At 43.5% G+C, this 17,894-nt stretch overlaps 1 protein-coding gene across 2 annotated transcripts in view; it reads left to right on the top strand.

The window, feature by feature from the left end:
• LOC108755874 (dorsal-ventral patterning protein Sog) overlaps positions 1 to 13,897 on the top strand; it is a 35,756-nt gene extending 21,859 nt beyond the window's left edge. For both annotated transcript variants that reach the window (XM_018499258.1, XM_018499257.1), the window contains 6 exons: positions 3,235 to 3,364; positions 7,005 to 7,070; positions 7,545 to 9,335; positions 9,607 to 9,755; positions 10,605 to 10,931; positions 12,216 to 13,897. In XM_018499258.1, coding sequence (XP_018354760.1) covers positions 3,235 to 3,364; positions 7,005 to 7,070; positions 7,545 to 9,335; positions 9,607 to 9,755; positions 10,605 to 10,931; positions 12,216 to 12,416 — 2,664 coding nt within the window. In that variant the 3' untranslated portion in view covers positions 12,417 to 13,897. The remainder of the gene's footprint in view (positions 1 to 3,234; positions 3,365 to 7,004; positions 7,071 to 7,544; positions 9,336 to 9,606; positions 9,756 to 10,604; positions 10,932 to 12,215) is intronic.
• Positions 13,898 to 17,894: the final 3,997 nt, after the last annotated feature.

Here is a 17,894-nt window from a genome sequence, read left to right as displayed (position 1 = left end):
GAGACCGGGGTCAGTTGACTATAGGGGTAAGTAGAATAATCGAGGCTGCATTAAAAACAAAACACGCGAGACACGCAGCAGCGACTGCCGCGCTCAATCTGCTGTAACATTCTTGTTGTGAAAACATCTATGATAGAAGTTATGTCAGAATTTTTAAAAGTCGTACACCTAAGTAAATATTTTTATTCTTACAATAATTGTTTTACAATCGTATATGATTGTCTGAGATATGTGATTTCTGCTTAGATAGTAAGTGCAGTTCTTACTTAATAAAGTCCAATAAATTTTTTTTTTGTTTATGTATTGTTATCGTATATATTATTAATGTTTTTAAAAAATGAACGAATGTGGATAGTAGACTAACCACAGCATGGAACTGTGCTCATTTAGTGACGACTGTTATAGTACTTACTCAAAATTTTATTTCTTTAAAGAGATTTTCCTCAGTGGTAAATGTTATAAATTGAGTTCCCTTATGTCCAATCTCGAAAACTAGGCTCATTCGACGTGTTTTTGCACGAAATGAACAAATTTTGCAAAAAGAAGCATTGTTTCCTCCTGCGAAGTGATGTTTGTGTTTAAAATATATTTTTATAAACGTTTTATTAATATGTAGCCAAAGATGTAGTCTTAAAATACATTAATCTTTATTTTAATAATCTTAGTCGAATTACCTCGGTCCCGGGGCTAGTCGAATCAGTTGGAACGCATTTAGAAAATGCATTTTTTTCATATTATCAGTTTCCCTTTATTATTAAAATATTATTAGGTAGTCAAACGTATGTAGTAACTGGTGTAGAATTCATTTTTTCGATAAGTCTCTTAATTTTGTCTGTAAAAATTCGAAAAATGAGTCTATTAGCCCCGGTCTCCCCTAACTTTCCTCCCTCGTGCAGTATATTTCATTAGCATTCGCCAATTTTTTTTCACGTCTTATCGCTGTTTAATACACGCGTAAAGAAATGCGGCGTAATAATATTCTCTCCTAAGGTATCTTATATTCTTGAATATATCACATTCCTATCCGTTCTACCGGCAATGTGAAAGTTTCACCCTTTGTTCTGGTTCTTTGAACTTCAGTGCAGATTTTTATATTGTTCCGGATTGTATAAAAATCTGAAAAAAATTCTTACTCTTGTGAAAGCTATATACAACATTAAATTTTTACTATAAAGTTGGATTGTATTTTATTTGCTTATTACAGATTTATATTTATCTATCAGAATTTTCACAATCAAAAATCGACTGTGTTTTAAAGTCTAACACTGTCGGCGAAAAAAGGCTACACTGAGAAAAAAAATTGTTAACCCGACTAAAAATTAATTTAATTCGTTTTTACTCCTTACAAATTGGAGGATGTATGTATTTAGATTAAATATGATCTACTTGATATATCTAAATACACATATTCTTTATCGGAAGAAATAGAGACGAAGTAAATTAATTTAGTTAAAAAATTTTTCCTCAATATGTGTATATTTTTTTCTTATAGAAAATTTTGCATTTGTACATTTTTAAATGCATTCGTACGTTAAACATTAAACGAAAGGTATCTGGATCAACTCTTGAGAATGTTTTAATCGTTCTCGATCGCGAGTCTCGAGTCACCGCCATCAGATCGTTATGAGAATTTCGAGCGCGCCGAATCGTTAAATCTTAATGTGGAAATTATTAATTGCGGAATTTATGCGCGCACTAAACGACGATAAAACACGCGATAAGTAATCGGTGTAAATGCTAATGAGACGCTATCTGATGAGTTTACCGAGGAGAGAAAATTAATTATGCGACACCGTACAGAAGGAGTGGTGTGACGATCATTACGTACGACGCCATTAAAGTCGTCAGTACGGTCAGATCATTAGAGACCGCGGAGTTCTAATCTATCTCGTAATGTGTGCAATAACAGGTATGATTACGATCAAGATGATAAAACATTTTTGAACCGAAGCAATTCGACGAACGCGTAAATCATCGATTCCAAGTCGAGTTTCAAGTTAAATTTTCCTCGGAGATTCTCTCTCTCTCTCTCTCTCTCTCTCTCTCTCTCTCTCTCTGGCGGGTTAAAATTTTTCTTTCTTCGCACAAATATTACGATCGACCGAAAAGATGGATGGAATCGAGACGGAAGAGAAGACGCGGGAGACGCAGCGGCGTGCTGTTATGTTCGGCTCGTGGACGAGGAGCGCGAGAGCGCGGGCCTCTATTTTTAGACTTCGGAGGAATGACAGTCCCTCTTCAGTGTACATGAGGAGCTATTGATAGGTCGCGGTCTTGCTTGGTGGAAGAAGCAGACGCGTCGCGTGAATCACACGTCGCTGCGAGAGAGAAGAAGCCATGTCTCTTCACCTAAAGTCGTCACGGGGCCGATATGTCGGAGCGTCTTGTCGGACGTTGGACGCGAACTTAAAGAGCAGCCTGTTAATGATCGCCTTTGGCAATTTTACTTTTTGTATCGTATTTTATGCATTATACTTTAGCGCGGCGCGCTAAGTGAAAATGATAAAGAGTGAGCAAAATCACTAGGGGTGTTAAAAGTCCAAGTTAAAAGCTGTAAATATTCGATATAATTCGTTTTATTCTTGTGTTAATTTCCATCAAGTCGTGCGACTTGACGGGCACAATCGGACACCGCTGCTTGTACCATTTTCTCTCGTTGAGTCGTTCGATCGTGTCGAACGTGCGTCGTTTCACGCTTCAGGAATGCCGTGTATTCTAGCGCGCGCGCGCCGCACTCTATAAAACCACCGACTTAATTCTTCCCCGTAACTGGAACCACGCGACACGCGGAGCCGCACTTTTGGTGCGCATTGCCTTCGCCTCGTAAACATTCTTTCCATCGTCATGCCGGAAGGCGAGGAAAAATTAAGTCTGAGGCACAATTGAAAAACACGGGCAGCGGGGAACAGGGAATAATAAGTTTCAGCTTCATCAGAATGCCGTTCTGGCACATAATACATTGAAATTCTGCCATACAATGAAATCTGTTATTTCCTGTTTCTATTGTCTTTTTTTCCCTCCCTCAGTTGTCAAGTCTCGGACTTACCGCGAGGAGAGCAGATATAAAGATGAAGTAAGACGGCGGGAAATTTGTGCGAAGAGAACTCCGAAAAATTTGCCCAAGGACGTCTCGTGCGCCTCCGCGGGAAGAGGAAATTTCAAAATAATCATAATAATATAACGTATAGCTCGTTCTTATTTTTACCAGCGTGTGCTCTTCTTTTTTGCTTTTAGGTGCAAAAGAAACGGCGGATCATCGCGAGAGTTCAATGCCGCAATATCAAGAACGAATGCCCGAAACTCACGTGTGACGAACCAGTTCTGCTCCCGGGGCGATGCTGCAAATCCTGTCCCGGTGACTTCAGTAAGTGTTACGCAACACGTGCCGTGATTATTTTTCACCTCGCTGCGATTATTTCCGGTTAATCTCCCTTTTCCGCGGTCGTTCGCGGGAAAGAGCGCGGGAACGATGAGATAAGCCGAGATAAAATGTTTTTATACGCAATCTTTAACTATACACGTATACGTACAATATATTGATCTATATTGTTCCTCCCTCGATACATTATCTATAAAGGAGATCGCTATGGTTCTCTCTGGAGTATCTTGGCTATGCGATTTACTTCATCCGCATTCTATTGCGACCAGCGCGATATACGCGGATCTCCGCGAGGAGAAATAGAACGTGCGGTTGCCCACCTCCCGTCCGCCGTCGTGCTGCCCGTGGAGGAGCGGTGGACTCTCGAAGAATTTGGCCCGTGCCGGGAATGCAGTGAAAGTAATATATGTATCTCCCGCGTTATTGATAAGGCCGCCAGATAAGGCTCGCGTGCGCGAATTCCAGTTGCGACGGTAATGGGCGCGAATTGGTACGAAACCGCTCCGCTTCGAATAGCGATACTATCTCCTTTACGCTTTTGCGCGCCTCATAAATTGTTTATTCAAGGAAACTGCACAAATTGACCCGACAAATCTCCGCGCTAGCATAATGCTTCTAATAATAACGACCTTCTAATCGGTGACCGTTGTCGGTCGCCGCGCCGTGTGTGTGCTTACGTACTTTCGGTAATGTTGATAACAACGTATCCCTTCTATGTAGAGATATGCGGGCGAGGAAAGGAGGAAACCCCTCCTCCCTCCCTCCTCTCTCGGGGGGCGGAATGATTTGCCTAGCGGTGAAGAGGAAAAAAAGGAATGGATGTGAGAGAGAGAGAGAGAGAGAGAGAAAGAGAGAGAGAGAGAGAAAGAGGAGGGATTAGCGTGGGGAAGATTGACCGATCGCGTTCTCTCGAGAGTGAACTCGAGTTTGTAATCGGTGGAAGAGGACTGTGGAGCGGAGCGTGAGAGGGACCGGGACGGGGAGACGGACGCCACGGTTTAGCGCCATGGCGCCGGCTATATTACCGCATGGCGTCACTTCGATTAAGCCGTGCAATCTAAATGTAAATATTAGCATACGTAATGATCGGGCATAAAGCGCGCGATGGGAATAAGAATAGATGGGGCGGACGGGACGGGGCAGAAGGAAGATAGAGATGGAAGATGGAAGAGTATGGATAGCGGTAGTGGAAGTGAAGAAGGGTTCCGTTCGCGGGTGGAACACGCAGGAATGAGCGCGTAGATCTTCTCCTTTTCTATTTTCTCCCATTTGATTTTATCCTGCGTCATTTCTACGCGTTCGTCCGATTCGTTTCGTTTCGTTTCGTTTCGTTTCTTTCGATCGATTCCGAGAGTGCCTGTAAACAGAGACCGGGTCGTCGTTTCGTTAAATTTTTACGGTTGCTTATCGCGCGGCTATATTGCCGATGCAACGGGAGAGAGGCGCGCATATTATCAATTAGGTTAATATGACACTTTTGATAAAGCGCTCGTTGTCGCCACAATTCTGCCGTTCGTGCCACGGGAAGAGGAGAGGGGGGGAGGGGAGGGGGGGGATCAACGACGACAGCGCGCGACGAGGACAGAGCGAATCATTTTTGATAATCGCACCGCTCTTTCGACGCCAATTGCGCCACTCCCGCGTCGCTCGTTTATTCTCATAGAACGTTCGCGCATCAATATCACGTGCGCATTAAAGTTTATTTTCTGCACGGCTCGCCTATATACAGTGTACGCGCCCTATACACTCGTCATAATAATCATTGCCGTCAAGCCGTCATCGCCGTCGTAACTGTCGCCGTTGTCGTAGTTGTCTGTCTGATGGGGGCTCGTTGCCCCCTACTGATGAAAGGTGAAACTGACCGCAATTAGCAACGCCTGCCTTTTACGCTCCACGAGGAAACATAACTGCGACCCTTGAGCCCGTCGATTGGATCGTCGCATCGATTCTCATTCGGTTCTCGTCTCTCTGTTCTCATCTCGGTCGTGATGGACGACCGAAAGTCTCTCGTCGGTCTCGTCTCGGGCTCTTCTCGACAATGCAAGAAGCAAATTAGATATAGGTGTCTGGAGCCAGAAGATGAAACTCTCTCTCTCTCTCTCTCTCTCTCTCTCTCTCTCTCTCTCTCGGACGTAGATTAGATTATTCCTGGAAATAAAAAGGGAGAAAGCGAGACAAAGAAATAAGAGTTCTAGTAGATCGCAGGAATACAGCTTTACGAGCGAGATTATCCGCGATCTCCGCTCCGCCGTTAGTCCAAAGTTCGTGACACATATATATATATATATATATATCTCTCTTTCTTCTCTCCTTGAACGATTCTTAATCCTGAATAATGGTCGTCTCTCGATCCGAAACGGTGTTATACCTAAGGTGGCGACTTTAGGTAGTAGACAATCGCCGACATATTTGTTAGATGACGCGCGTTATCCTTTCCAGTCGCGAAAAAGCGAAACGCACCTTGTGAATCCACGTCACCATTGTCGCAAAGATCGCGAAACAATTTAAAGCTCGATCCCGAATGAGAAAGGGAAAAAAGGGAGATGGACGAATCAACCTATTCGCGAAACGAAAATGGAAAGGAGATGCAATAAAAAAAAAAAAAAAAAACGCGGTAGGTGGGTCGAATCAATTATCGTAATTAACCGTATTATCGGTCATATCCGTCTTTCTCCGATATTAATGGCGCGACAGAGCGGCGGCCATCGGTCGTCATAGATCCGATTAGGCAGGCGGAAACGGTTTAGTTAGTAACTGGTCGGCACTCGGCCGTCGGGTGAGGCGTGCTCAGGCGTGCTGTACGTTTTGCGCGCGGCAATTAACGTCTCCGTGGCGCTGAACCGGCGCGGCATGCGCTATAAAAGTAGCATTCAAAGTAGCGGCGGTTGGCGCCAGCCGACTCTTTTCCTACCGCGCGCAGGCATACTTTATGGTCGGTGCACATGCCACCACCAGTGCCACCACCGGCCGCTGAATCGGCTCAATGGGGATCAGGGATCGGGGATCGACGATCGACGATCGACGATCGACCGGTTATTTTTATTTTTACGCCCGTCTCGAAGGAGAGACGCTCGGGGAATGGTGGGAGAATGGTGGGAATGGTGGATAGGGGAGAAACCCCACCGTCACTATATGCGCTCGATGCTCGATGCTCGATGCAAAGTGCAAAGGACTCGCCAATCGCCATTCTCCTGCGCGCGACGTCAGGGGGCGTCTGAGGAGTTTTATCCTCGAGAGAGAGAGAGAGAGAGAGAGAGAGAGAGAGAGAGAGAGAGAGAGAGTCCCTATATAAAATATACATTTGGCTTTATATCGCGCGTGAGTTACGTCGCATTAATTCCGACGTATAGTATAATTTACATGCCCCCTCTCAAGGATATCCTTTTGTTATTATTCTAATATATTCTATCGAATTATTAACATAAAATTCATCGAGTTTTGAAATGGAACAAATAGCGCAGATTGTGAAAATTGGCCGAGAAAACTTTTTCATTTTCCTGTAATTAAGGAGTTTCGTAATTGGTCCTTTTCGCGAACGTAAATTACTGTGCGTTGAACGACCGGAAAGATTACAATCGAGCGGTCAAATACCCGCGTTTACGACGGAATAAATCTTTCGTTGCAGACGCAGACATAGCGCAGGATCTACCACCGCAATTGACTTCGGAGGAAGAGGAGCGGAGCCTGAAACGTAAGATTTTTACACTTTTTTTTTTAAATTTTGATATGTATATATATATATATATATATATATATATGTTTGATCTTTAAATCGTTTTTCTTTGCTTGAAAAACGGTAACAGAAACTCAAAGACTCGGTCTCCAATAACGTTAGTTGTCAATTTGCTCACGATCATGAATATATGTGAAAGATATGGCATTTTTCTTAAAGCTGATTGATATTCGCTCCGAAATTTCTTTAACGAACATTGCAGGTCCACAAACCTTTAAATTAATGTATCTTTGTTAGAGTTGACGTGATTGAACAATTTTGTTTTCATTTTGAAGTTCAAAATCCGAGGAATAAGATTAAAATTGTGACAAACATTTGTTATAAATAATTTTTCACAACGTAATTGAAAGAAATGTCTGATCTCACGTGTATACTGCGAAATGCGAACATTAAAATAATCAACTAGGATTAAACAATCTCTGTTAATTACAGATTTCGGCACCCTGTTAACGGGCAGAACGTCGCAGTCTCTACGTCGCGATGAATCGAATCCGACGTCAGTTTACAACAGCGCGTACAACTATCTAGCGACCGGTCGCTTCACGTTTCACCGTAAGAACATCTACTACGCGTTCTATTTGTCCGCGTCGACGCCCCGACCGCGTAGCATACAGTTCGTCGACGGATCCGGCAATATTCTCGAGGAGCAGACGATCGATCCGATTGGCGGTGCTTATCAGAACACCACTGGCAAGCTCTGCGGCGTGTGGAGACGCGTGCCACGCGACTATCGCAAGTTGCTACGCGAGGAACGGCTACACGTGTCCTTCCTCTGGGAACCTTCATCGAGCCTGACCGGTCAGTTGTCGCGTTACCGCGCTCTATCGACCGAGCAGTTCTCCGCGCTCTTGGAACCGGCGATGGGCGTCGACCGGTCGCTGATGTCCGGCGCGGGCGCAACGGCGATTGTGTCCGCTTCATCCGCATCAGCGCCGTCGATTCACGTGTCCCTCGTCTTCAACGGCCTCTTCCTGCCGAACGACGTGGCCGATGTTCCGTTAATTGTTCAGCTGGAACATCACGAGAAGGATCATGTAGTCCTTCGCGAAGAGATAATAGTGAGAAAACCGTCGAACGAGCTGAATTACGGAGAAGTCCGTAGCGCACTTTCCGGGACCGATCTTCGTCTTTTGACTCGGGGCAAGTTGTTGATCAGTATAATATCCCGCAAAGATCCGCAGGCTCTTCGACTGATCGGCATGATAGGTTCGCGCGCAACCTGCGACATGTATCAAACATTGCTGCTGTCGGAAACGCCGTCCGTGGCATCCGGATTGGCTTGGGTCTTTTTGGATCGTGTCGGCGCGCTACGCTACGGAGTGCAATTGATAGGACTTGAAGAAGAGAGCCCTTTGGTGACGTTGGTGGATGAGGGCGGGAAACGGAGGATGGAACTCGAGGATCTGACACCATCGTTGATCGGCGGCTCCCTCGCGAACGGTTCCTTAGACCGGCCTGGGCCCAGACTATTGCAGCCACTGTTCAACGAGGAACTCTCCGTAGTCGCTGCCAGCCATGTCGGCTCCCTGTTGCGCGGTAGACTTTTAGAGAGACCCGTGGCGGACGCTAGAGATACGGCCGCACCTGTGTTACTACGAAGATTGACCAAGGAGCCGACGCATCCTGGACCGGTCGGCTTGATATGGACCGCGGTAGATTTAGATTGTTCTTTACACTATGAGCTAGAACTCGCTGGTTTCCCGCCCTCCTCCCAAGAACCGCGAACGTTCCGTTTATATTTAGAAACGATGCCCATGCTAGCGCAGGGAGCTCCCGTCGCTAGAAGACTTCTCGAAGAATTCACGGGATACTCTCTCGAAGGTTCGGTCACCGGACTGTCGTCGTTGGAACTCTATAGGATCGAGTCGGGTATCGGTTTCCTCGAAGTGACAGACAAGCAGGTCACACACATCCTGAAGGCCCCCTTCAAGGCGAGGGCACCGTTCAGTTGTCTGCCACACTACGCCGACAACGACGTTACCTCCGTGGTGGCGTACAATCTGCAGCCACCCAGGTCGGATATCGAGACTGGTGCGTGTTTCCACGAGACCAGATTCTACGAGGAAGGCACGCAATGGACCTCGAACTCGGATCCCTGTTCAATGTGTCATTGCTATCGCGGCTTGGCGCAATGCGACACGGTACCCTGTCCGACAGTCTCTTGCGGGTTGGGAAAGCAACTCGAGCAACCGCCGACTGGTCATTGCTGCCCGATATGCGCAGGTAAAGGGATTTATTTATTTATTGAAACTGGAAATCATTTTTTTTTTTTTTTTTTATGCAAAACGAGAATATCTACGTAAGAGAAGGACAGAACGGAACATAAAACATAACTTGCATAAATTTATGTAGCAAAATTGCAAAAGAGATAAGTTAAATATCGCCTAAAACGCTCGAATGATAAATTGTATTTGATAAAGTTATTTGATAAAGTTGCTCCTAAATGCGAATATTATATCGACATGTTTAATGTTTCGTTAAATAATTTATTCAGATCCAACGAGTGGCGAAACTAACGCTACAATCAAGAACAATGCTACGAGAGGTTGTACGTTAGCCGGACAATATCATCTCGCGGGATCATCCTGGCATCCATATCTACCACCAGCAGGATTCGACACTTGCGCAGTTTGTACTTGTGACGTAAGTTTCTACTCCTATTTTTGTTTCGTTAGAATCGTAGTTGGATTGATAGCGACACGTATTTATAAGATTTCAAAATTACATGTCTTCTTTTTCGTTGCATTAATTTTTTTGGAGCACAGCAATTATAAAATATTTTCCTACATGTGCGTCACATATTTTCTTAATACGTTACAATTACGCTCTGGCTTAAATCGCGTTAAAGTGATCACCAGTGATATTTCACCATGATTAGCTCGGCGCGATTTTTGCAGCGCGGAAAAACCTGAGCGTGCCACACCACGTCCGAAGAATGCGGTTGCGCGGTCTGGCAGTTAGTAATGAGCTTAATTGAATGATTCAGCGACAAGAGATTTTCTAAACGATTGCAGTTTATTTAATACTCGGCAATCGCTTCCTAGCCAATTGACACCATGCAGAAGTCATTCGTGAAAATATCTCGCGTTATGTATCATCAGGGAACGACGTACATCTTTTACAAATTTCTACACAACAAACATTCATACGTTTTTAAGGTGGTAATTGGGACGAAATTTCTAGGCTGCAATCCAATTCACAACATTCTCGGAATCACTTTGTTCTTGTTTGCTTTAAATGTTGAACAAGGACACAAATTATGTTTATGAACATTATAAGTGTGAATCGAACCGCAGCCCTAAATTAGCCCCCACAGACTTCAGACTAATAAATTGTAAATACGACACGATGAAGTGAGCGAAACGCGTGAAACGTATATGTGTGTGTGTGTGTGCGTGTGTGTGTGTGTGTGTGTGTGTGAGACGTACGGGACGCGACTAGGTATGAGAGGTCACCTTCGCAATTTACATCGGAAATCCATTTGTCTCACAGGCTGTCACGCTGGAGGTAAAATGCCCGTTGGTACAGTGTCCGCCGCTTGAGTGCGACGAGAAGATCGCCGTCAGGCTAGACAAGAAAGCCTGCTGCAGACAGTGCCCACCATCAACGAGCCTCAGCAATGTAACCACTACCGCGTCGAGCGACACCATACGCCTACCGAGAGATCAGGCTTTACCTTCGACGCGGCGCACCGCGGAAGAGATACTCTCTTCCGGTGGCTGCAAGTATCCTTTCGGTGGACCCTACGAGAATGGCATGGAGTGGCATCCCCGGTTGCACTCGCACGGCGAGGTAAAGTGTGTCAAGTGCCGCTGCAAGGTGAGAAATGTTGATCGCTAAAATCGTGAGATTTTTCATCGAAAAATCGAAGGGTGAACAAACGCGCATTAATTATCACCGCAATTTCTCGAACTGGTCGCGAATCGTTCCAAAACAAGTGACTGGATTGATGAATAAATCGTTATTTTTACGATCTCTCGTTATCGCGAGCATGTCCGATTAATTTATTTGAAGCGAGAGATGAAGAGTGAATCTCGCTATCGCATCTTGTTGTCAAGCGGAGAGAAGTCTTAGAACTCACTTTACTTTTGATCGTTACACTCAATTCGTTCGTCAGACGGTCATTGCGCGGTCGCCCCGTTGCGATATCCAGACACGGACACGACGAGAAATCTTTAAGGCGAAAACCTTTAACCGGACTCGTTCGTCTGGCCCGACCATTATAGGGTCCATCCATTACGATGAAAATGGAACACCGCGGTCTCGGCTGGCTTGCGTCGCGTCGCGTCGCGTCGCGACGTCGCAAGACGGAGCGGAAAATAATCGTCTCGATCGTGAGAAATGGATTTTGTATTCCAACAGAGCTCGTTGCACCGGTTCTTCTCTCGCATTTCGTTTTTATTACTCGCATTCGGTTTTTTTCATTGCTGGATAAATATCTCGTCTTGCTACATATATACATTTCTTCTTTTTAGCTAAGTCTGTTAAGTACAGACTGAGTTGTTTTCACGGATTTCAGAAGTGTTACTCTTAACACTAAAAATTATTGTCCATTCCTGTTTTTAAATTAATCATTATATTTTTTTACGTAAAAGATTCTGAAATTTTTTTACTTGTTAATACAATTATGTCTTTTTTATTACCGATGAGATATTTAGCTTTTCAACACTTTCTTTATTTTCATAGTGGTAAGCCATATAGCACAATTCATCCCAGCAATATTGCGAACAACATATTGCAGCAATGTTGTATAGTAATTTTATGTATAGTAATTTTATTCGCTTGTCTTTTTTAGCGAGTCAGGAAACGTCTCTCGATATATTATGTTAATATTCATTCGCGTATACTTTTAACGCACGTTTAATGATACAATATACAAAGAATAGATATACATGTATGCATCATCCTACGTTACATCATAGGATAGAATAGAATGAACGATGCGAAGCGGATCGCTGATCCGTTCCTATGGAATGATCCGTTTCCGCGCCGCGCGCGCCGTCATGACTGGCATTCGCTGGCATTCCTTGCGGATTTCGCGTAACGAACGCGTAAATGCCTAAATGGTGATCATAATGGGACCACTCCTTCTGCTTCTTTCAGAACGGCGAGGTCAGGTGCGACAGGAAACGGTGTCCACGGTCACTCTGTAACTCGATCGCGCATCAGATGAAGCGCGGCGAGCACGTGGTGGACATCGACGACTGCTGTACGGCGCAGTGCGAGCATCGCGCGAGGCGTCATCATCGCAACAACCATCATCCGGCGCGACGGCACTCTATGACGCCACGCGAGCTCAGCTGAGCCTGGTAGAGTTCCGGAGAAGAGTCTGCCCCGGTCCACGAGGAAGCTCCGTCGCCTGCACTATAGTCATCGTCGAATACGATGACGAAATCAGTCGCGGCCGACCATTAATCCGTCACGCGATCGCTCTCTTCGTGTATCGTACGACCCGAGGGGCTCTCGAGACGGAAACCACATTAAACCACCGAACGGTTCTGTACACGCGCACGTTCAAATCACGAGAGCTGGATTACAGATGTGTTCACCTGAGCCGAATCAAGTAGGCGAGGAAAGAGGGAACAGCAGAAGAATAAGAAATTACAAAGACGAGAGAGAGAGAGAGAGATTGACTATACGTTTACTACTTTGCGTTTCGACCGACAAAATGAGCGAGAAACGCCTGTGTAAACTTTGTCATTTTAGCAGTGGTATTCGAGGTGACAAGAGTAATTACTAATTAATTAAATGATGACGAATGCGTGCTCGTCGTTCAAGTCAGTTTGTCGTTGTTATCGGTGGCGCGTACAGGAAGTTGCGAGAAATAGCCTAGTGCAATAAGAGGAAGGACGTGGACGCGGTACGGACAACACGATCGGATATTGCTATTCTTGTCCGCAACGAGACCGCTCGGTCGTTCGCTCCGGAGCCTCCAGCTCCCTCAGCCAGACGCTTATTAATCAATTGATCCCCATCAACGGATTAAAAAAAAGGAAAGAGAGGAACGTGTAAGCCAAGAGCGCCCTTCTCCTCGCCAAGAGGCGACAACCACGTTACGGCCGAACACGAATACGGTGGGGCGAAGGGGTACGGGAGAAGGGTGGGAAAGAGGTGGTGAAAACTCGGAAAGAGACGAGTTTTTAGTCGCGGCGGTACTACAGTGCCCTGCTGTATCCACTAACCTCTGCGAGTTACCCAGCAACCAAAGAAGACTGAAAAACCTCCGACGGCGGCATCAGTTATTATACGATTGCTAATACTAATAACTTCAATTTATTATATATATTATTTTATTACTATCATTTCTATTATTGATAGTATCACTACTACCACTATCCGCTTATAATTATCGTTTTGATAATTGGTATCGCTGCGCATCTCCGTCTCACCTTTATTGCTCTTTATCTCGCGATTGTTGTGTGGTAAACCTAAATTATCGTTTTAACATAAAAATATATTTATGTTGTACGTTGCACACTTATATGAAATCTCGTATGAAACCGTTCGATGAGAAACGCGGCGAGTTATGCCGTTACTCTACGATGAACAACACGTAATATTTGTTAATGCGATAACACTTGTTAATATAAGTACGTAATATTTAAACTGTATTTATTATTAGGAATAATCCTTTTAAATTGGATCTTATACCGGATTTTAAGACGAATCAATTTTCACGGTCTTTCGCAGCTGCTATTTAAGTTTGCGACATTTGCAAGACGCAAAACATGTAATATGAAAGAAATGTAATATATGTCGATCAAGATTAGTATTTCAAAAATTTTATCAACAATTTCCCTGACTAATTCAAAATTGGTTTTTTTTTTTAATTTCGCATTAATTACAATTGGCAGTTCTCTATAATAGTCTTTCCAAATTTTTTTCAAACGTTAGTTTTAACGAACCCGGTACGGAAAGATTTGCCATATATACTTATTTAATCGTATTCCTTTGTGTAACACTATTTTGTATAAGTTTGGAAAAGCTCGAAGGTGAAACTGAATAGTAAGATACTCCCGACGCGAAGAGAAAAAGGGCAACTTTGACCAAAAACTTCGATCAATTTCATCGATTTGATTGGTAGAATTGCTCGCAGTAAAATTTCTGGATGAATAATTCGTCGCCGCTGAATCTCTAATCTTGTCTTTTCTATGTGTCAAGAAATTAATATAGTAGAATTCCATTTATACCAACAAATCATACTCAGTTCTGAATTCATAGTTGAGTTCCAATTGTCCAAACGGTGCTGTAGTTTGGATAATAGTAGAGACTCTCTAATCAGAGACTGGCTGTATGAGGATCACTTTTGATTGGTCCACATTTTTCGTCATTCGTGTTAACAGAACAGAGAGACAGCACATATCTTCTCTCTTGCACCGCTGTAGAGTGAGACAGCATATATTTTTTCTCACTCGTAGGATTTTGCCGTAATATGTTTTTAATCACGAAACATAGTTGTGAGCCTTAAGAAATTGGCCAATCATAGTCGATTATTTTTCTCACGTTCGACTGTGATTGATCAGTTTTTCTTAAAACTTAAAATTTACTATACCTGTTGTGCTTCGGGATTTATTGGCCAATCCCCGTTTATTAAAAGATTTCTAGAATCTAGATAATACAAGCTCGACGTGCTTGGCTTCAGTTTTCTGAAACGGAAGAGAGTTAGTGAACCTTTATTATCCAAACCGGTAATTGTAGTCTTGGCCTCCGATATTTGAATAAACGGAGTTCTACTGTAATCTTATTCAAAACAAAATATGTGCGGTTGTTCATCGATAAACTTGGACTTTTGGTCAAAGTCACCCTTACCACTACGAACGTGGCGTACTGAATTATCATCTTCAAAGCAATATAATCTAGCGGCTGCTTATAACGAAACCAACAAGAAAACCTGTACGTGCCGATATCGTGGTTCGAGAGAATTTCAACAACCTAAGCAAGTCGGAGGATATCGTTCACGTTCGATTTAGGGTCAATTGTTACAGCCGCGAAGCGGCTTAGCAGGCTCCGCTCGCTATTACGATGTCATGATGAAATGTTATTCGACGTCGTGCGTATCTCGCGCGGAGGCGTTGATTCACCGTTTACCGTAGGTGCCTTATACTCGACAGTACGAATACATACGTAGTCAGCTGACGTCGACGTCGCCTATGCTCGCGTACACGAAAGTTTTGTAAATAAGCGCGTACAATTAAGCGGCTAGAATGAAACTCGTTCTGGCGATGGACGTCAGCATTATACACTGGCGATTATTATTAATTATTTATACGTTACGACGTAATTTTTAATGCTACCCTGAACTCTCTCCTTCATCCTCCCCTATCCCTCCGTCCTCACCCATATTACGTTTATTACGGACTTGCTACCGTCATGATTATTTAAAGTCGTCTCCCGCAAGTTGTCAGTCTTGATATTAAACGAGTTAACGTTAATTATTGGATAAGCGACATGCTCTTGTACCGATATGCTTCGTGTATACACGCTGTTTTAATTTAAAATCGACGCGGTCTCTGTAGCGCTTACGTCCTACCGCTGGAGGTAGAAATGTGTGTGATGAAGCTCGGGTCTTTATGTTTTATTAAACTTACCCAAGGGGAGTTAGCTGGCGAAAGAATAAATAAAAACGGCGTATACTTATGTGACGTTACGTCGCGTAGGAGGGTCTTGCCGTTGCTCGTTTCGTGAAGCTTGAAGGGGGAGGGGCAGGGGGCAGGGCAGGGAGGGAAAGGAAAAGACAAAGAGCGGACGTTTCTCGAATCGCACCGGGATTCGTTTTACGCGAAATTGTGCCAATTGTTGCGCTGAAATACAGAGCACGATTAATTTAAGCTGTTACGTCACGGTGCAGCGATGCGATATAACGTAACGTGAAATTATCGTTACGGAGGAAATGAATTTGTATATTTTGTTCCCGCAGCGCGTTCGACGAGTATGACGTCCGTGTGCTCCCTGAGATGTAAGAATTCATTTTTCTCATCTATCCGTGCGATCACGCGAACGGCGATCGAAACTACTATTTTTTTTTTTTTTTTATACAACGCGATAATTTTAATTAAATCTTTTGTATTTTTGCGACAAAGTAGGCTGCTGAGAGACGCATGACGCACACTTCGATAGTTTTGTAGAGAATGGAGATCGATGCTATTCTGTACTGTGCCAAAATGATTTATTAATTATATATAAATGCCGATTATTATTATTACTATTGCTATTAAATGAGTAGAACAGCCTTCCCAAACATGATCTTCTCCATGTTTAGCTTTATCAATGGCTGCGTTTAGCAGAAAAAGCAGCTTTGCAATTGTAAGATTGTTTAAATATTAGTTCTTGCCTTTAATGCCTCACTGGATAAAAAATGTATAAATTGAATAAAAATATATAAATAGTTATACTTGAAAAATCTTATAAGCTGCTTTTTTTTCGCTAAACGTAACATCGGTTCACATTTTGTTTTTAATGTGTATTGTGATCGATCGCGGAGCGAAGAGTACACGACAGGCAATATAAGTGCTTTATTCTCGAAAAATATTGTGTGTACAAAAATATATACTATCTATAATATGTGTAACGTATATTTTAATATTTCCGTATATCTTCGAATGCAATATTTTTCGAGAATACAGCCCCTGTACGTTGACGCCCATCAGACAGACACACTAACTTTACCAACTGTTGGTCCTATATCACCGCTGATCTCAATTTGTACCTGAAGAAAGCAGCATATTGTGTTCCAATTAAGAATTCGTGAATTTCTGTAGAACGCCATAAAGATGATAAAAAAAAAATATGATCGTAGCTTTTCATAGCTCGCGCGATTAATATATCGTCTATACTAAGTGATTTTAACGAGATAATTGATGTCGCGAATTCTCGATGTAATTTTACACAGTCCGAGATCTCGAAAGCACTCTCTAAAATCGAAAAAGCGGCCACTCCGTCACGTGTCTCTGGAAAGCGAGTTCTTCCTCCGCAACTACAAGTTGCATCAAAGTCATCTTCTGCGATAATACGCGCGTCGTGACGCATCAAACAATTTCAACAATTGCCGAGGATTCCCACGTAATAGTAAGCAGGTTGCTTTGTCTTTCGGAATATCTTTTTTTGACGCGCGATCATAAGATGCTGGAATTATTTCCGGACAGTTGGAAAGAAATGTCAAGAATTCACACCCCCTCTTTAACGAATGCATATATGATTCACCAGTTGTAGGAACCGAATAGGTGACCACCAAAGCATGACTCACGAATTCGATTGATATTCTACGCATTCTTAATCCCGCGGGTTTCTCGACGGTTAGCCTTCGTTACCGCAAAGAAACCCGTTTTCTCCAGCGGTTGGGATCGATCGATTGGCATACGTACTTCGATTGCAAGAGTAAAACTAAAGGAGACGGGCGGCAGTCCTGGAGGTGCACCGGAGGATCTTTCTGCCCACGTCGGCGCACAGGTCGCGTCCATGAAGAACGGTTCTCCATTTAAGAACCGCCGTGTCGACGATTAACAGGACATCTCCGTTAACGAAATTTCATTTCGTTCTTGTGACCCATCATCGTGAGTACAATCTGCTTACTCTTGTGAACCCATCTCATCGATTCCCTCCAGAGGTTGCTTCATGCCCGTTGATGATTCTTATACGTTCGTTACAAACACGACTGCCAGCCGGTGTTTTCCGATAGTCTCGATCAAGGTCAACCAGAGATCGAACGGTATGGAACATATACATTGTTTTTTTAGAAATTTTTTATCTAAAATTAAAACTATTTTCTAAAATAAAAAAAAAATT

Source organism: Trachymyrmex septentrionalis, unplaced genomic scaffold, assembly GCF_001594115.1.
Source record: "Trachymyrmex septentrionalis isolate Tsep2-gDNA-1 unplaced genomic scaffold, Tsep1.0 scaffold9, whole genome shotgun sequence".
Taxonomy (NCBI): Eukaryota; Metazoa; Arthropoda; class Insecta; order Hymenoptera; family Formicidae; genus Trachymyrmex; species Trachymyrmex septentrionalis.
Note: the sequence above shows the minus strand (reverse complement) of the source record. Positions and strands in the feature narration are given on the sequence as shown.